Raw genomic sequence first — 21,274 nt, forward strand, 5'->3', positions numbered from 1 at the left:
TATAAATGGTATGGTGAAGTCAGAAATTTGATATCATCATTTTAATTTTTTAAATGTTCATACAAAATAAAATTTATAAAATCAGATTTGTATGAAAATTAAAATAATTTAAATGATGATATCAAATTTCTGACTTCACCATACCATTTATATGCCCATGCTAACATGGGCTAGTGTCGGCTCATATACCCATTTACCTAACACCCTGTATAATATAGCTTATCTACAGCTTTATTTTTATAGCTACCACTGGTAAACAGGCACATAACTATGTATACATAGCTGAGGCTATAGTTCAATAGTTCATACGTGTCAATGCAGTTTGTAGCGTCCAGTCGTACGGTAATCTTCGAAGAGTGACCACGTAAACAAATGAATTATTTTTAGTTACAATACAATAACAAGTTGGTGAAGTTTATTCTTTATTGGCTGACAAAATTGTGAGTAATAATTTTTGAGTTTATTTTTACAATTTATTGCAATGAGTGTGGTATAGTGACATTTATTTTTTTAAAAAGAAAAAAGGGCTTACAAAAATAAATTAATATGTGATAATTAAACCAAAATTTAAACTGTAATTATAACAAGAAGTCAAGAGATTAGGTATTTGGTTACCAATAACAAAAAATCATTTTTAATTGACATGTCACCTACCTACCTTTATTCTTAAAATTGTTTAATCATTTTTTTTACATTGGTTATTCGGCTTTATTCCGTAAGTTTAACAAACTAAAAAATTTTGTAAAACAGCATCATTGCTGTAATTAGGTGTTATTTTTTTGTAATTTAGTTAGAGTACCCGCAGACTACTATACACTTTAATCGGCCTATTGTTTGGTCCGTTTACAATCTCACGCGTTATTTTATAAAGTGACGGAGTTTACAATTTCGATAGCATATAAATATTTGGGCAATAATTCGAAGTTGTTTCCTCATCAGCAAGACAGTTTTTACCGTTCCAACCCCTTGCCAGACCATCATTTTAGGAGCTGCCAAAGCCACGATGACCCAAGCTTCTGGCGTTCACTAGCTATTACTCTAATACTGATAACAGCTCGATCTAAATATCAGCTGATAAAAAGGCTAGGATTAATAATAGCTCATTAACCTTTTGACGTCTACAAATAATTTTAGTGACTTTTGATATTAGAAATAGATAATAATAGACCAAGGCTAGGCGAAAAACGTAAGAATAACAAGTCGTTGTAAATGTAATGTAATCAGTTGTGAAACAGGTAAGGAATCGGGTTTTTGTTTTCTAGTAGATAGGTCACTTTTAGTTGTAAGAGTAGGCGCAAACCGTTGATTTTTCGTCGGCCGATAGTTTAGTCGGGCAGTTGATCAGTATGGGCATGTATGGGAGTGCGCACACTACGCCGATTCGATTTGGCCGATTCTTCATACAATTTGAAATCGGGCACAACTATCGGCCAACTAAAAATCAACGGTGTGCGCCTATACTCTAAATGGAAATTGTTAACCGATTTCAAAAAAATAAGGAGGCCCTCAATTCAAGTGTAGGTTTTTTTTATGTATGTTACTACAGAACTCCATCAATTAAGATCACACAAAACTGACAATATTGTTTAAACGTAAAGTTCTATGATATTATTCAAGCCACGTTTGTTTGTAGGTATAATTAACGTTACGAACTCCAAGGTTTTGTACGTTGCAAGTGTTTTTTGTGACATGATGTCAAATCATTGACCATACTTTGTTATGATGATTTTATGATCTGTCTACGACATAAACGACTTATAGGTATACGAGTACATAATGTACTATCGGCAACAGTGTTAACTACCCATTGCCTGTCATGTCATCTCGTTCTTTCGCAAAGAATCACCATTTGATGAGAGCGAGAGCAAAAACGGAAATGGATAGTTAACAGTGTGGCCGTGTGTGTACCTTTGGGAAGTAATCAAGTATTTTTGATGACGCGGGTAGCGAAAAACTTTGTATATACAGGGTGTAACAGGGGGGGTGGATCATCGTAAGTCAAACGATGGGGGACTTCAATACCTATCGATATAACCCCCATGTATGTTCCGCGATTTTCAATGGTTCCAAAGTTATTGAGATTTTTGTGAAATTTAAGTAAAAAGCCGGAATTCAGTATAAAAGTCTTCACTGTAGCTTAACTACTGGACCTGCTTGCATGATTTTTTTTTCAAATCAATCAAAAATCAAAAATCAAAATTCATTTATTTGCTTGATAAGCGGTACAGCAGATGTCAATATAAAATTAGTTCGCACAAATCACCACAACTGGCATGCAAATAGTAGTATTCTAGAAGTATACCTTAATTCTTTAGAAATTTCCTTAAATGTAAACAAACACTTCTGCACACAATTACACCATAATCACTTACGTGTTCATAATATCATACACATTATTTCACAAGCCCATGAAACCAACTTTATTCTCACGATTATACAAGTTTGGAATCAATCTATAAACAAATTATTTTAGCAAAATATGTGAACGATGAAAATTTGTGAGACTTGTCAAATTGACTTGAAGTTTAAAATTATGTGTTATCTCCATGTTGTCTCTGACACATCAGTGTTGTAACCTGTAAGTCATAGACAATAATCGGTAAATTTAATCGATTTTATTTCAATTATTCAATCATTTTTATTACTGATTGCATTTAAATAGATTTAAATAGGGTCTTAATCAACAATGTATTTTTTATTCATTGAATGTACTACTAATTGTTTAATGCATTGCTTTATAAAGCATTATAAATTATTTCTATAGGTACGTAAGTACTACAATAATTTCAATCCGCGATTAACGAGAGGTTTTGTCGCCTCACTAGGGCACAGATTAAAAATGTTTTAATGTCAGTTGGCCATATTTGTTTATATTTAGGGAAATTTCTAAAGAATCCGACTTTAGTTCAATAGTGGGTCTTAATAATCACGATACGTGGTCGTACGTCGGTACGTCACGAGTGGACGTCCTGTGGCTGAAATGATGATGATGTTAATATTTTTTTACAGTGAAACAAGATGTATTCAATCCTGCCAGCGCTGACCATCATCTTAGCTATCGCGTCGCCAGCCGTGCGGCCCCAGAGGATGGTGAACAAATTCCAAGAAGTGTACGCGTGGAAACAGCTCACTTTCAATATTAATGGAGTCATTTGTGAGTATTTTTTAATATGGCTAATTGTCAAACTTAAGGCCTTCTCTCCTAGTGTCGGCCAATTCATCCATCTGCGTCTGGTAAATTAGAGAAATTGTAAATAAACTCAAAGTTCCACAGCGTGCTACGGAAAGGCTATGCTCAGTGGTTCTTTACGAGATCGGCAAGCTAAATTGGCAATGGGCAGGGCACATAGTACGCAGAACTGAGTACGTACGCTGGACTTTGGTCCAACACCGCGGTGGGCAACCCTTTAGTTGGGTTCGCCGCTGATCGGGCGCCTTATGCGCTCGATACGGCCCGATCGCGAACGTCGGTCTGCGACCGAAGCGGACGAGCCTGGGCTTAGCTTTGCGAAGCCCACACTCGGCCTCGTCGGCACGCGCACCGATGATCGCCAAAGGGCTAGAGTACCTTCTGTACTCGCCACTCTGCCCGGTGAAGCTGGAAAAGCTCCTCAAGCTACCAGCGCGCGTCCAAAATGGATGCAAGCTGCTACCAACCGATCATTATATGACTGAAATTATGATGATGATGATGAAGGCTTTTCTGCTAGCTTCAGCCAAATCATCCATTTGCGTCTGGTAAATTAGTGAGGGTCGTGCTCCTGCAGTGGGGACTAAATGACCTGATGATGATGATTCGATGATCCCACTTCCCTTGAGTTTCAGTAAAGTGGAGCTTTAATATGTAAGTTACAATACTTATGTTCCATCATAAATTATTTTGTGGGACATATAATATCACCAGTATTATACCTACATACTTATTTGATATCTTCGACTGTGCTTCATTTTTATGCATTTGGGTTTTTTGTTTTGTAGCTTATCAGACGAACTTTATTATTATGTTAAATTGCATTGGGAAAGCCGTAAAAAATATCACGGCGAGTATTTTTACAGATAGTGGGTTATTTTTTTGACTGTGTTTTAAAAACAAATAACGAGCCAATTTACCATATTGAACCATTTAACTTTAACGTAATTATTGAAATCGTAGTACCTATTGGAAAAAAACTATTGAAAATATAATTCATGGGTTATCCATATTATAGTACCTATTATATTATCTTAAGTTTTATAGTAAAGGCTAAGCATTATTTTCGCGCACCATAATGTCACTACACTATTTATTAAACTTTACAGTTAAGTGCGTGTGCGTATTTTTCTATGAACGAATTAAATTATCCACGTAAGCCAATTTAGATAGCGGCGGATAGAAATAATTAATATGAAAGAAACACGAGCCGGAAGACGTAGTGTGGGCAGGCCTCCCACTTGGTGGACCGACGATCTGGTGAAAGTCGCGGGAGGTGCCTGGATGCGGGCGCAGGACCGTTCTTTGTGGAAAACATTGGGGGACGGCTTGTCCACGTCCAGCCGTGACGTCATTTCAACGAACTAACTGATTCTGAGTAGCTTCTAAAGATTTGGCAACTATTTGCAAAGACACCCTATATTATACAGACAGCTTAGAGACTTTGTATAGGGTCCCGTACAAACCTGACCTTCACTGGTTGGGTTTTGGCGGTCAAGCTGTGATCCACCAGCCACCACCAGATCCTGGCTACACAGGAGTTGCAGCGGTAGGAACGAGAGGTGGGAATAGTCCCTTACTAGGGTCCCGTAGGTCCCCTTTGTACGGAACCCCACAAAACGTGAGATCCGCAATACTTAGCAGGAAAATAAGCAATCAATATTACGTCATAGATCGTTGTAAAGGTGAATCTTTTTATAATTATTTCTAATTTTAGATATTCACGTGCAGATGCGAGGTGCAATTATATTTACCCAGTAAATATTGCTTACATTATTTAGTTTTTTATCTGTGATTGTATGTAATATTCCTATTGGCCATAGGAATAATACATATTGACCCTGACCTAGTGGGGGATCTGTTTGTAATAGGTGATTTCTAATATTTACTTAATTATGTATTGACTGACAAACATCATCCATTAATACCTACTTAAATAAATTAATAGTTTAAAAAACTAAAAACACGCTTTTAATTACTGCACTAAAAGGCCAAAAAAAGTGCTCGAAAAGACAAATCCAATGAACCCAAACTCGATGCGATTCTGCCGTTTCGTTTAGGAGTTCCTATGGCCACCTTCCAGTCCCTTCATCAGACCATCTCGATGGTACCATAATATTATATTGTCATCTAATTTACATATATTGCCAAGTTTCATGATGATACAAGAATTAGAAGTGCGTGTAATTCAGATTCTTAGATTCCATTACATACACGAGGACCTATTAAAAGGTGATAAAAGCGTGTTAAAAAGTAGAAGCTGTGTAAAAAAAATCTGAAGGCATCGTATTCGGTCTATTCCACTTTGATCACCTGGCCTTGATCACCCAGGTGATCAAAGTGGACTTCCAGCGACAATTTAGTGTCCTTTGATCACCCACGGATACGATGCCCTGGGTGATCAGAGTGAACTCCAGTTAAACTATTATTTTAGTGTCCTTTTGGTGATGTATGTGACTTTCAGAGATATGATTTGTTTGTAGGTGATGAAGTCCACTTTGATCACTTGGGATCAAGGTCAGGTGATCAAAGTGGAATAGACCTCGTATTTTCCACATCATAAAGAACATTTTTTTTTCGGAACCATAACTGCGAAACTTATGGTTAAGGAGATGTTGAAAGTATAAGTATTAAAGGGGGAGACCAACGGAACACAAAGGGGAGGTACACAAGATCAAAGGAACACAAAAAAAAGTTTAAAATTTCTTGTCTAATCTCCGAAACTGAACGGATTTTCATGGTGTTTTTATGGGTAGATTAAGCTTGGCTTGGGGCAATACATAGACTTTCAACTAACGTTGGGAAACGAATGTCAGGAAAAAAATCTTTGTAGATGAAAAAAATAGAGCAATTTCCACAGCTTTTTAATTCAACTTTTGTTTCAGTGGATCGAGACCGCGATAGCCCGGTGGGTTTGGAAACACAGTCTGAGAATTCGTGGGTTATGGGTAAGAATTTTTATTTCTTTTCAAGCTTTTAAATATCAATTTACGTCAATTAACTGGCATTAACTATAAATAAATAAAATAAAATACTTTATTTGTAGCCAATTATAATTTTGCATAGACAAAATGAAACGTTAATGAAAAAAACGTTAATGCGCCTTCCTCTAAAGCAGACGCTATAAATAAACAATTTTGGTTACTAATAAATAACTTAATACTTATTTAGCTTTAACTGAATTACCTAGGTACATGAATTGAATATGTGATGAACTTACATTAACAAAAGAAAACCAACATGAGTGTGTGTGTGTGTGTGTGTCTGTGTGTGTGCGTGTGTGTGTTTGTGTGTGTGTATGTGTGTTTGTGTTTAATGTAAGGAAGGATTAAGGATGATGTATATTTTTTTTAGTATTATTTAAATTATTAACTTGCACAATACATAACATCTGAAAATAATTTAATTACCTACCTATTTTATTTCTAATCCGCAGAAAGTTCTGAAGAGCAATCGGGAACCGGTAAGTAAACAAAAACATACAATGAAATGTAAATAAAACATTATTATAAATTACATATTAAAAATCGTGAATCAAACAAAAAGTTATACATAATAGCTATTTATAATAGCAATTTGAACCCGATTATGTGTTTTTGAAAACGGGTCCTTTTTGCGGGATGTTCGTTTAAACGTTGTTATTAAAGCACGTAAACGGGTTCCTGCAAAAACGGGATTTCACCGTAGGAACAAGCCATAAATGGAATAAGTAAATTATTATTTTTTCTTTTCCTCTTCAGATTCTTCAACTCAGCAATCCAGCAGTAACAGTAAGTTATCTTGTTTATTTATTTATTTAAAACAAAAAACAAGTTACAAAGATAACACAAAGGCATTGGTTAAATGATAAGACTATGGACCTTAACCTTAGCTTTAAAACTATTATTCCTATTAAAACAATACACCAAAACATTTTCATGTCAAATGTTGCCCAGATAAAACCATAATGGCTCGCACTATCGACAAGTTATTAACAGAACTCATGTAGTTCTCCGACTACAGTGTGCTTACCATGAGTTTACGTTAGGTGTGCTCGCTAGCGACTGCGTAAAAAAATGACATTAAACGTATGACATATTGTGCAGCGCCCCTAATGGCTTCTTTCAAGAAATAAAATCTTTATAGATTTTTTGACGTACTCAGCTCACACACAGTACGGCTAGCACGAAAAACTTTCAAGTTCGAATCATTTGCGTATTCGAATCGCCATCAAAAGATTTAGTACGAAAACTACAACAGCGCCCTTGTGAACGTGTCGTAAAGTGAACTTAGTATGAGAAATAATTGCACGAAACTTATTTTGAGAATCAAAATTGTCACGTTATCGTTTAATTAATTTGATGGTTGAGTATCGAATTTTGTCGAATACACAAACGATTCGAAGACGAAAGTTGTTCATGCTAGAGGTACAGACTGTTTTTGATTGTTTATCTAGTAGTAGAAGTCAGGAATCAGGATCGAAAACTAATTAGTGAGAGAAAATAAATAGGGAGTGCAGGCCAAATCCTCCATTTGTCTCTGGTTTAAAGAACAATGGTTCTTACTTAACAGTTCGTAGTTTGGGAGTCTGTAGGATCCCATCCTTAACTTCGAACTCGTCCTATGTTCTTCTGATTAATTTCGTTGCGGGTCCAATAACAGTTTAACTTTCCCCCGGGACAAACTTGACCATCATTAGTTAGGTTTTATTGGCGGTCAAGCTGTAGATCCTGGATACACAGGAGTTGCAGCGGTGGGGACGATAGGTGGGAATATTCTCATATCCCTGCAGCATACCAGGTTCTAAAAGACTTGATGATGACTTTGATATTTCCAGGTGATGCAAATCGCTTCTTCATCCAGTACAACAACGTTCCCATGGGCATGGAGAGAGTGGGAAATAGGCTGTTCGTCACCATACCTAGAAGACGTTATGGTGAGTAAATCAATATTTGAGAACATCAGGCCTCCTTAACCCGTCTGGCCAGCGTGTGGAGTGTAGGACAAATCCTCCATTTGCCTCTAAAGCCTGGTCCGTGAGCACGTAGAATTTTGTTTTTTTGCGACTGTGCGACGGGCCGGGCGCCCAGTGAGTGTGCGAGCGCGACAGCAACATAATTACGCGCGAGCAATAAGGATGGGTAGCTTGGGGTCATTGGACAAAATTCTACGTGCTCACGGACCAGGCTTTAGTATTAGGGAGGGTCGTGCTCCTGCAGTGGATACTAAATTCCCTGATGATGAATCAAAACAACGATTCTATATTTCAACTAAATAGTTCCTCCTATGTTCTTCTGATTAATTTCGTTATCCAATGACAGTTTACTTCCCCCGGGACAAACTTGACTTTCTCTGGTTGGGTTGGCGGTCAAGCTATAGATCCTGGCTACACAGGAGTTGTAGCGGTGGGAGCGAAAGGTGGGAATAGTCCCGTATTCTTTCTTTCAATTTTATTAGTCTACTAGCGGCCGCGACTTTGTACGCGTGGATCCCGTTTTAACCCCTCAAGGTAGAGATGGGTTATGATTTCTGATCCTAGTATTTAGATTCCTAGTATTTATTAATACTCGATCCAAATACCTGTTCCACCTAGTACATAGTAATTTAGCATACTTGACGCGACTAGTGCGGACTAATCCACGTAATATAACTTTAAAATACAATTTTCTTTGAAAAGATACAACCGTAGTATGAATAATGCAATTTAAAATTGAATAATAATTCCTCCCTTCATACTTTAACAGGCTTAGGACTGTCAACTTAAAAGATGGCGTATTTAAAAGATATCAATTTCACAAAAATATTTAACATATTTTTTCTTATTTACATGAATATGGTTTGACTACGTTTGTGTGCGTTTGCTTCGTCGCGCTCAAATTTGTTTGGTCAGACAGAGACGGAGTGAATCTCTACGTTCGCACATAAGCTTAGCGAGAAATACTAGGTGCGCGTAATACACGACTACGGATTACGCAATAATAACCTCTATTACTTTGACGGTAGGGTCGGAAATCGTGTAATTTATAAAATACTAGGTGGATCAAGTATTTAAAAAATTGGAATAGGTGCCGCCTAGTACTGTAAAATACCTAGTGTGTGGATCTGTTCTAGTAAATACGTCTCATCTCTACCTCAAGGGCTGAATTTTGCAAAATTCCGTCTTCATGAGCACCTACATTCTAAAAGGAACCCCCATGCAAAATTTGAGACTCCTAGCACTTGTAGATTCTGAGATTTCATGATGAATGAGTCAGTAAGTCAATAACCTTTCGCTTTTATAGATATAGATTCTGTCTTTCCTTAGGAATCCCTTCCTCCATCAACTACATAGACCTGGACACGGAAACCAGCAGGTCTCCCGCCCTGAAACCGTACCCGGATATCCGGATGGCTCAGAACATAACCTCGGTGTACCGGACCCGAGCGGACTCCTGCGGCAGACTGTGGGCGGTGGACACTGGGCGATTGGAATTAGCTGGTAAATACATAAAATAAATAATAATTGTTGGAGAGAAACTCAAGAGACGTTTTGGTAAAGGTTTATTTGTCACTCGCAGTAGTTGTACAGACAGTGGTTCGAACAAGTCGGCCGTAGTAAGGACAATCTGTTCACGTGGGGATTCTCAGATGGCTCAAACTGGAGTTTTGCACTACCCACTGATTGTGTTCCCCAGTAGATGAAGCACATAATGTCGTGCCCTGCGTGCCCAAACAACTGCACGCAGGAAGATTTAACAAATGCTACTGACAACGCCACTCTTGTAGCGGAGTTTTGGGCTAACACTGTGTAGGTTTGTTGTCGACACGACAAGAACAAGAATATGGTATGAACTAAAGTCTAACTAATATCTTCTTCCAGGTACCCAGATTCAAGTGCAGACACCCTCCATCTTGATTTTCGACCTGAACACCAATCAGCTCATCCATAGGTACACTCTGAAGGCATCAGACTTGCCCGCCGAAGACACCCCTACAGGTAATTACTTTTAAATTGGCACCTGAAAAAATACTATCTAGGGTAAAACATGTCAATAAATGTATCAAAATATGTATGTAAAACAACTCGGGGAGTGGAGGCCATAATTATAGACTAAGAGCTAGTGAACGCCAAACCTACGTCATTTTATAAAAGCTGAAAGTTTGTCAGCGTTTTCTATGTATAATATCTGGGCAACGATTAGAAATTGTTTCCACATCAGCCAATTTTGACAGTTCCAACTCCTTGCCAGACAGTTTTTTTGGGATAGCTGCCAAAGCCACGATGATCCATACTTCATGATGTACCAACATTCTATCCTATATTGGGAGCATACGCTGACAAACTGTCAGCTTTTTTAAAATGACGTAGGTCTGGCGTTCACCAGCTCTTAGTCTAATATTTTTTTTTTTTGTCGGCCGTTTGGTGTAGTGGTTCAGAACGGACTACTATGCCGAGAGGTCCCGGGTTCGATTCCCGGCCGGGCAGAAATTGAAATGATGAATTTTAATTTCTGTGACGGGTCTGGGTGTTACTATGTATAATATGTATGTATTTAAAAAAAAAAAAAAAAAAGTATATAAGTAGTATATCCGCTAAGCTAGCACCCATAACACAAGCATATTAATTGCTTACTTTGGGGCTAGATGGCGCTGTGTGAGATTGTCCAAAGAAAAAAAAAAAAAAAAAAAAATATAATATCTTCCAAGATCTTCCATCTGCCTCTGGTAAATTAAGGAGATGGAGACTAATGGACATTATCAACACGGAAACGGATCGTAACCGCATTAACTCGAGGCGGTCAGTATTTTTTGTATGAAACTCCATACCGCAACGCAGATTTAACCACATTTGTGAACGTAAACGCCTCGCTTCGCGGTTGACAGCGCAGAGAAAGGCGATAGGGCAGTGGTTCCCAAAGTTGTCTGGGCTACGACTCATCTAATACAAGTTCCCAAACTCGGGACCTACCTATAGAAAATTTCGCCAGCTGCCCAGCGGTTGGATCGGTAGGGTGGTGTGTCGTTCTACAGGCAGGGCCCACTCAATGTTCGCTCGCGACCCACCACTGGATCGCGACTCATAGTTTGGGAAACCCTGCGATAGGGTGTTGATTCCTTTCCGGGTTGATAGACAAGTGTGCTATGACCTTTTGCTCAATCATAAAAGTCAAAAGCAGTAGTCGGATTCCTAAAAGGCTTTTTAAGGTGCTTTTAAAGTAGATTCTATAAAAAAATGTCATCGTCATCATCATAATCATCATCATCATCATTTCAGCCACAGGACGTCCACTGCTGAACATAGGCCTCCCCCAATGACTTCCACATCGCACGGTTGGTAGCGACCTGCATCCAGCGCCTTCCTGCTATAGTCTCTGGTCTGTGAGCACGTAGAATTTTGTCCAATGACCCCAAGCTACCCATCCTTATCGCTCGCGCGTAATCATGTTGCTGTCGCACTCGCACACTCACTGCGGCCGCCCGTCGCCCAGTCGCGACAGCAATATAATTACGTGCGAGCGATAAGGATGGGTAGCTTGGGGTCATTGGACAAAATCTACGTGCTCACAGACCGGGCTTTACCTACCTTATGCTAAAAAATTTTCATCATCATCATCATCATCATTTCAGCCACAGGACGTCCACTGCTGAACATAGGCCTCCCCCAATGCTTTCCATGTTGATCGATTGGTAGCGGCCTGCGTCCAGCGCTTCCCTGCTACCTTTACGATGTCGTCGGTCCACCTTGTAGGTGGACGTCCCACGCTGCGTTTTCCGGTACGCGGCCTCCATTCCAGAACCTTTCTGCCCCATCGGCCGTCAGTTCTGCGTACTATGTGCCCTGCCCATTGCCACTTCAGCTTGCTAATACGTCGGGCTATGTCAGCGACTTTGGTTCGTTTACGGATCTCCTCATTTCTGATTCGATCTCGCAAAGAAACACCAAGCATAGCCCTCTCCATAGCACGCTGTGCAACTTTGAGCTTCTGTATAAGGCCTATAGTGAGAGGCCACGTTTCCGAGCCATAAGTTATCACTGGTAACACACATTGGTTATACACTCTAGTCTTCAGGCATTGAGGTAATTTGGACGAAAAGATGTTGCGTAGTTTCCCGAACGCTGCCCAGCCGAGTTGGATTCGACGATTGACCTCCTTCTCGAAATTGGACCTACCTAGCTGAATCGTTTGTCCGAGGTAGACATACTTGTCGACAATCTCGAGAATTGAGCTCCCAACTGAAACTGGGTAGGGCGTAACATGGATGATATTCGACATAAGTTTCGTTTTGTCCATGTTCATCCTCAGGCCTACCTGTTGGGAAACTCGATTAAGGTCTTCGAGCATTGTGCCAAGATCTTCCAACGATTCTGCCATGACCACAATATCGTCGGCAAACCGAAGGTGAGTGATGTACTCGCCATTAATGTTTATGCCGAATCCTTTCCATTCCAGGAGTTTGAAAGCGTCTTCCAATGCAGCGGTGAACAGTTTCGGAGATATAACATCTCCCTGCCTAACGCCTCGCTGCAGTGGAATCGCCCTCGTGCTCTGCTCCTGTACTCGGACCGACATGGTGGCGTTTTTGTACAAGCACTTCAGCACCTCGATATACCGATAGTCAATACGGCACCGCTGGAGAGATTGTAACACTGCCCAAGTCTCAATCGAATCGAAGGCCTTCTCATAGTCCACGAACGCCAAGCATAGTGGCAAGTTATACTCCTCAGTCTTCTGTATAACCTGCCGCAGCGTATGGATGTGGTCTATGGTACTATAACCTTTTCGGAATCCGGCTTGTTCGGGAGGCTGGAAGTCATCGAACCTACGCGCGAGACGGTTCGTGATGACTCTCGAAAACAGTTTGTAGACATGACTCAGAAGCGAGATGGGTCTGTAATTCTTCAGCAAGGTCTTATCACCTTTCTTGAAGAAGAGCACCACCACGCTTCTGTTCCATGCCTCTGGCGTAGTTCCCTGGAGTAGGACGGAGTTAAAGAGTCTCTGAAGGACTTTCAGTATCGGTGTTCCACCCGCATTCAGAAGCTCCGATGTTATTCCGTCATCACCCGGTGCCTTGTTGTTCTTTAGCTGTTTGAGAGCCATCCTAATCTCGTATAGGCTGATGTCCGGGATATCTTCGGTATAGTGTCGAGTTAGCTTAGCTCTTGGATCTGAAGTTGAGCTATCAACGGGTTTGGTGACCGAGGTATATAGCTGTCCATAAAACCTCTCGATCTCACCCAGAACCTCGGCTGTTGTTGACGTTACACTACCGTCCGCCGTCGTTAGCTTCGTCAGCTGGCTTTGCCCAATAGAGTTGTCTCTTGCGAACACTTTGGAGCCTTGGTTCCGCTCTATCGCCTCTTTAATACTGTTAGTATTAAAGTTGCGAATATCATGTCGCAAGGACTTCCTTATCTGTCTATTGAGCTGCCTATATGCCGTAGCGTCAACGGAGGACTGCAGCGTCATTGCACGTCGTTCTGCCATGAGGTTGAGGGCGTGGTCGGTGAGCTTTTGCGGCTTGTCTTTACGACGAGGTCTAAAGAATTTAAGCCCAGCCGCCTGGACAGTTTCTACGAACCCGTTATTGATCTCATCCACTGACTCGCAGTTTTCCAGGCATGCAAAGCGATTTGTCAACTCGAGCTGAAAGCTCTCGGGGCAGTGGATATGGGAATTGTAGGGTCGGAGCGTAGACTTCATCAGACGGGACCTTTCTAGCTTGACGTTAATATTTAGTATGCCTCTGACCATTCGGTGATCACTACCGGTTTTCACCCTGTTGATCACGGAGACATCACTAAATATTCGTCGCTTTGTGGTCATGATGAAGTCAATCTCATTTTTCGTAGAACCATCGGGACTCATCCATGTCCACTTCCTATGAGGCGGCTTCTGGAAGGAGTTCATCGCAAAGAGGTCTTCCTTCTCCAGAAATTCGGCCAGCCTCTGCCCCCTGGGGTTCCGTTGCCCACATCCAAATTGCCCCACTCTCAGCTCATCATCACTTCGCATGCCCAGCTTCGCGTTGAAGTCCCCCATAACAACATTGAAGTAGGTTTTAGTAGCATGTATGGCCCTACTTATGTCCTCATACATAGCCTCTACTTCCTCATCTGGGTGTGTAGAGGTCGGTGCGTATACCTGAATTACCTTCAGCAAGTATCTTTTGGATACTCTGAGTATCAGGTAAGCAACCCTGCTCGACACACTTCCGATGGTGATGATGTTGTTAATGAGGGACTTGTGGACGAGAAACCCGACACCACCTTGGGACAGTTGTTCGCCCTCCCGGTAGTAGAGTAGGTTGCCGGATTTTAGGATGATCGTGTCCTCGCCCTCTCGTCGGACTTCCGATAGTCCCATTATACTCCATCGCAACCTACTCAGTTCGTCTTCCAACTCTGTGATCCTTTCGTCAGTCCTCAATGTGCGTATATTATGCGTTACCAGGGCCAGTCGTCGTTGGTGTGGGTAGCCAGTCCGCCTCCGGAGATTCTTAGCACCCCCCGCCCCGCTGCTACCCTGACCGCTACCGTAGCCAGGAACTGCGGGGCTACCGGAGACTGGGGGCCTGGTCGCTGTTGTGTTCCTCATTGGGGGGATCATTGCCGATACTCGCCACGCTTGGCAGGCGGGTTGGCGAGCGCAGTTTTTTATAAATTTCGCACGCAAACGCTGCTGCCCATCTCGTGCTACAGGATTTTGTCGCCTCTTACGACACGCCTCCTGTTGGCGGTGGGGAATTGTATTCTTTACGGCCGTCCCCACACGGCTAAAAAATTTTAGTGTCTCCAAATTATAGATAATCGTGCTCCTGCGACTAAATGAACTGATGGTGATTGAAATGCTTCCAGGTCTAGCCTCGATAACCGTGGACATTACCAATAACAACTGCGCCGACGCGTACGCCTACATCCCGGATCTGACCAGCTTCGGGGTGATTGTGTACTCACTGAGAGAGAACGACAGTTGGAGACACACTCACAATTACTTCTCATTCAACCCGCTGCATGGCGCTTTGGACATCGCTGGTAAGTTCAGTTAGACGTGGTAAGACCACCTGCTTCAGACGCAGAGGTCCCGGGCTCGATTCCCAGTGGGGGCAGATTTTTCTGTTCGGTTTGGTTGGTGGTAGGGCTTGTTCTAAGTCCACCATCTTATTATAAGTCTGTCGCCATAACAACAATGTTAACAGTGTTAACTACTTCGATAGCTTATCCGAATATGAGTTCCCCAGTGTCGTCCAGGCACAACACAATCAACAAAACACAGAAACAATCGAACAGGTACCTTGTCTGCCGCCGCGCTGCTGGTAGGTTCTCTGTAGGATGCCGCCGGCCGGTAGTTAGGGCTTCGCCCGGTGTCTTCAGTGGTTCACTTGAGTCACTAACTTCAAGCAAAGTACGGTGGAGGCCTCACACACAAAACATTTCCAAAAGGTCACCAAATTTCACATTTCCGTTGGAGCACACAATAAGCGTGGCACTCGCGATGCCGGCCCAAACGCGAGAGAGCGCGTTGCATAGTTTTCGTTCGTTTGCCGTCGTGGAGCGCGGCGCTGCTGAAGTCGCGCGCGCTCGCCGTGTAAGTTTTGGCGGAACGGAGTTGGCGGCAGATTTAAATAGGTCCCGCGCAATCGTACCGTGCTCATTGAAAGCATGTGTGCCTGAACAAACAGCATTGTTGTGTTCCGGCAGTTAGAGGTAAGATAGCCAGTTCCTCCGTGGTTGAGGATTCCGGGTTAAGCTCGCTTCCACCTTCGATCATCACTTACCATCAGGTGATTTACAGGCCAAGAGCTTCCTCGTTGTGGATAAAAAAAATCAACTGACGCATTTTTTTAAACTGTCAGAATGAGACTGTCCCAATTTTGTATGTACAGTCACGGAATGAAAAGGTTCGTCAGTTTTCAAATTGATTCCTTCAACGAATCACGAGCACATATTACCTTTTGAAACTATGTTACAGAATAATCTCGCGTTAGATAAAATAATCTTTAACTGTTCGTCAGTTGGCTGAAACAACAACAACAACAACAGTAAAGTTCAAAATTATTCAGATCAATGTTGTTTGACGATTTAACTTGTCAATAAGATTATTATCTATATATATAAAAGAAAGTCGTGTTAGTTACTCCACTTATAACTCAAGAACGGCTGAACCGTTTTAGCTGAAAATTGTCAGGGAGGTAGTTTAGAGCCAGGAGAAGGACATAGGATACTTTTTATACCGTTCGAAATTTAAAAAAAAGTCTGTTTATTTATTGCCATTAAGGCGGAACAAAGTTCGCCGGGTCAGCTAGTGATTGATAAACTAAAACCTCTTGTTGGTTCAACCTGCCATTATCTATTAAATAAAAAAACTACATTTTGTAACATTGCACTGATGGGATAGAAAAATAAACAAGCAAAACCTTATTCGTTAGCAAACGTCATATTTATTTAAATGTTAGCAGCACTGTTTCTTGCACGGTTATGTTGGCAGGTTTGACTCTTACAGTACCTAGTGCAAGCGAAAACCGACACTAAGGTGACGAACCTTTTCATTCCGCGACTGTACAAGCAAATTCAAATTCAAAACGTTTATTTGCAAGCGGCCAAGATGTAGATCCTGGCTACACAGGAGTTGCAGCGATGAGAACGAGAGGTGGGAATAGTCCCGTTAGTGTTACTCCTTAGATTTGGAACCCAACTAACAGGATCTTAAAGTTCCTTCTCCATTGCAGACCAGCGCTTCTCCTGGAGAGACGGCATCTTCAGCATCACCCTTCTCCCTGGCTCTGGCAACTGCAAGACGGCCTACTTCCACCCCCTGATCGGGACTGACGAGTTTGCTGTGTCTACGTGCGTCCTGAAGAACAAAAATGCCATGAGCAATCGGGACTACTTTACTTACTACTATGTAAGTTTTTTACTAGCTCATCATCCTCATAATCTCAGCCACAAAACGTCCACTGCTGAATATAGGCCTTCCCCAATGATTTCCAAATTGACTGGTTGGTAGCGGCCTGTATCCAGCACTCCACTCCAAAACCTTAGCGGTCACAGCAGTTGCCAGGCGAGCGAATGGTCATGGTTTCAATTTCTACCTGAAGCAATGAAAAAGAAAACCTTAATGAAAAAGGGCTACTATAAAGTCGATGATTATTTAAAAGATAAAAATGTTTGGGATACGTTACTGCCTAGCTCGCATAAATATTTATAACTTTGTACATTTTAAAGCATGTAAACCTTTGAAAAAGAGGCTGACAATAGTGACTGAGTTTCTTGCGCTGCTTCTTCTCAGCACTGGCCCATTTATTGTCCTGAAGCAGTGGTAGGGTTAATACTGGGATGTGTAAAAGTGCTTTTTTAAGCCTATTTACAGAAATAAATGAGTTTTAATGAGTTTCAATATTAAATATATAGTGATGACTAAAAAACCTACTTAATGCCTCCCTCAATGATTTCCAGATTGGCCAGTTGGCAGCGACTTGCATCCAGCGTCTTCCTGCAGCTTTTATCTATCCACATTTCGGCTGAAATGTTGATGGTGATGATGAAACTAATGCCTCTCTTTGAATCTTCCACAGGTAGTGGGAAACCGCGGCGATATGACCCAATCTACCATGCACGACTACCATCCAGGGTCCCGAGTGATATTCTACGCGGAGATCGGCAGAGATGCGGTGTCCTGCTGGAATTCCGGGACTCTCATGAGACCTAGTAACATCGCTGTCCTGGCCCGGGAGAGAGTCGCTATGAGCTATCCTTCAGGTAAGTCCATCATCATCATTTCAGCCATAGGATGTCCTCTCCTGAGCATAGGCCTCCCCCAATGACTTCCATGATGACCGGTTTGTAGCGGCCTGCATCCAGCCTTCCTGCTACCTTTATGAGGTCATTGGTATAACTTAACCCTACCACTGCTTCGAGACATCAAATGAGCCAGTGCTGAGAAGAAGCAGCTCAAGAAACTCAGTCACTATTAATTAACAACAGACAAGACCATGGGCGTACTCAGCTTCTGGCCTAGACGGGGCAAGTCATACCCAGCTTCTGACCTAGGGTGGGAGCAAGTCATACTCAGTATCTGGCCTAGGGTGGGGGCAAGTCATACCCAGCTTCTGGCGTAGGAGGGGCAAGTCAGTTTTTTAGGTCAGATAGTTTGACTTACGCCCGTTTTCACCACCAATCCCTAATTTTTAATTACTTAAAAATTAGGGATTCACGGTGAAAACGGGTATCAGTTCCTTCAAAGCGACTTCCAGGGAGAGGTCCTCCCACTGGGTACAACTTTTTCAACGTATGTATTTGTTTCCAGATCTCCACGTGACGGGAGACGAGGTGTGGGTGATGGCCAATACCCTGCCCCGCTTCGGCTACTCTCGCTTCAACACAAACGACTACAACTTCTTCATCTATAGGTAATTTAACTTGAATAATAAATGTACAGCCTAAAACCTTCCTCGATAAATGGGCTATCCAACACACAAATATATTTTCAAATCGGACCAATTAGTTCCTGATGTTAGCTCGCTCAAGCTCATCCTAGTGGCAGTTGCCTGTCACTGACTACTAAGTGGCAGCCAACTGCCCACTGTGGGCAAACTTTTTTTGTAACCTGTCATCCGCTTTGCAATGGAGAGAATTCGAACCTTCGAACTCCTCCTATGTTCTTCTGATTAATTTCGTTGCGGTTTCAATGACAGTTTAACTTTCCCCCGAAACAAACTTGACCTTCACTGGTTGGGTTTTGGCGGTCTAGCTGTAGATCCTGGCTACACAAGACTTGCAGCGGTGGAAACGAGTGTGAATAGTCCCGTAGGTCAATTCAAAACAGGACTGAAAACAAGTTTAGTTACTGACCACAGAAACTAAAGGGAGATGTGACAAGGAGGCGGGGCCGGTGTCGCAGCAATATGCCCAAAAACAGAACACATTTCTCGTGAATGCATTGATGACAGATGACTTGCGTAGTACTAAAGATTATTCGAACGTTGAATACTGATACCGCAGTAAATAATGAGCACATTCAAACTAGTCGCACTGAATGCAATGTGTGCGTGACACACTCTTCGCGACGTCTTGTTTTTATTTTGATTTACTTTGTGTGTGTGAATTTCTAATGCGACACTGAGTTTTGACTCAGTGCATTAGTTGGCATCTCTCTAGAAGTCTTGATCTGTAATGTCCCAGTACTGATCATGGCCAAGGGCAGCAGTTATTTACTGACCATTCTTCTCCAGGGCCAACGTGCTGGACGCGATAGCAGGTACCATCTGCTCGGGCGTCTCGTTCCCCACACGAGGCGGATTCGACAATAGCACCGACAATCAACTCTAAAGGATTTATTATTATTGACAATTATTAATAAACAATTTTTTTTTATTTGACAGAATATGTGTTATACGTTGCTACTCATTATTACTTATTTCACAGCCTAAAAAAATTAATGCCATTTTAATAAATGTTTTAATAAAATAAATTGTTAAGATATTTATTGTTAAATTAATGTTAAATAATCTGATGTGCTGTGCTAGCGACTGGACATGATTACAACTAAAGGAACGACGTTTTGCTGGTCAATGTTATGACAAATAAAGTTTTATAATAATAAACATCGTGGTTTCATCTATATCTATCTATTATATAAAAGAAAGTCGTGTTAGTTACTCCACTTATAACTCAAGAACGGCTGAACCGATTTAGCTGAAAATTGTCAGGGAGGTAGTTTAGAGCCAGGAGAAGGACATAGGATACTTTTTATCCCGTTCGAAATTAAAAAAAAAGTCTGCTTATTTATTCTTATATATCCGGAACAAAGTTCGCCGGGTCAGCTAGTTATAGATAAATATAAGTATCTTCCGCCTACAGCTTTGATGGCTTTTTTTTACTTACAGAAAAGCTCTTAACCTGCATCTCACCTGATGAAAAGTAACGATCAGGCTGAAGGTTGAAGCGACCAACCACAGAACTATTGTCTAATCTTACCTCCAACTACCGAAACACAATAATTCTTATTTATTTATGGTACTGCAACCAATTGTAAATCATGGCTTTACGTAGGTACCTACTACATAGGAGTTGCAGCGTGGCTCATCATCATCATTGTTTCAGCTACAGGACGTCCACTGCTGAACATAGGCCTCCCCCAATGATTTCCACATCGCCCGGTTGGTAGCGGCCTGCATCCAGCGCCTTCCTGCTACCTTTATGAGGGTTTTTCCAACAAAAGATGCCTTCTTCCTTCAAACACACTGCATACTTGAATCAATAAATGTGATTCATCAGTCCAAAGTACTCAGATGACACTATCAATGACTCATGTAGGTATACTTCGTCTTCCTCGGTCTCTCACTGATGAGGATCGCGACCACACAGCTTTCCTCCACAAACTGCGGTCATAAGCAGTCAAGGTCATTTTAAGAATACAAGTTCGCCCATTTGATCCTAAGTTAGCTACTTTTTTTAATTGATTTTTTTTTTTTTTTCAAAATTGACCTAAAAACTGCTTCAATTGTTTTTCTCGCGTGTTTTCAACCGCTTTTTTATTTGAGATTAATATCGAATTATGCCTTTAGTCAAATATATTTTTTTTTCAAGATTTAAGTACCTTTCTTGAGGAAAGTCCATGCAAAGCACACCCTAAATGTCTTTTCGGGTTGATAAATATTCGACGTCCTAAAATGACTATGAATACCAAGATTCGGTATGTTTACTTTTGCAGCGTCAGGCAAAAGTTTCTTAAACGAAATTGAACTGAAAATTTGACCCTCACCATCATCATTTCAGCCACATGACGTCCACTGCTGAACATAGGCCTCCCCCAATGATTTCCACATCGCCCGGTTGGTAGCGGCCTGCATCCAACGCCTTCCTGCTACCTCTGCATGAGGTCGTCCGTCCTCCTTTTGGTGGACGTTCAACATTGCGTTTTCCGGTACCGTAGTTAATGTTACCACGATTCCTGAGTAACAAGCTAAATAGATCGTTTCATCCACGAAGACGCGCCCTACCATTCTTCCGCTAAAGTTTGAGTGTTATCAGTACACGCTAAATGATCCATGAGTGCACACGCACACTACATTAATGACGCTCGGATTGCTCGGATCAAACTCCCCGAACCCCGCGCTTCCCTT

General features: G+C 41.5%; 1 protein-coding gene across 1 annotated transcript; it reads left to right on the forward strand.

Moving 5' to 3' along the window:
* The first annotated feature begins 314 nt into the window (after nucleotides 1-314).
* Nucleotides 315-19,753, forward strand: LOC135085290 (L-dopachrome tautomerase yellow-f2-like). Its single transcript, XM_063980066.1, has 13 exons — nucleotides 315-440; nucleotides 3,010-3,154; nucleotides 6,076-6,138; nucleotides 6,627-6,653; nucleotides 6,931-6,960; nucleotides 8,007-8,105; nucleotides 9,474-9,647; nucleotides 10,029-10,145; nucleotides 15,009-15,185; nucleotides 16,880-17,055; nucleotides 17,726-17,909; nucleotides 18,457-18,559; nucleotides 19,382-19,753. The coding sequence occupies exons 2-13, from the start codon at nucleotides 3,019-3,021 to the stop codon at nucleotides 19,476-19,478; spliced, it is 1,383 nt and encodes a 460-aa protein (XP_063836136.1). The 5' UTR covers nucleotides 315-440; nucleotides 3,010-3,018; the 3' UTR covers nucleotides 19,479-19,753.
* The last annotated feature ends 1,521 nt before the right edge of the window (nucleotides 19,754-21,274 follow it).

Source organism: Ostrinia nubilalis, chromosome 28 (genome assembly GCF_963855985.1).
Source record: "Ostrinia nubilalis chromosome 28, ilOstNubi1.1, whole genome shotgun sequence".
Classification (NCBI taxonomy): domain Eukaryota; kingdom Metazoa; phylum Arthropoda; class Insecta; order Lepidoptera; family Crambidae; genus Ostrinia; species Ostrinia nubilalis.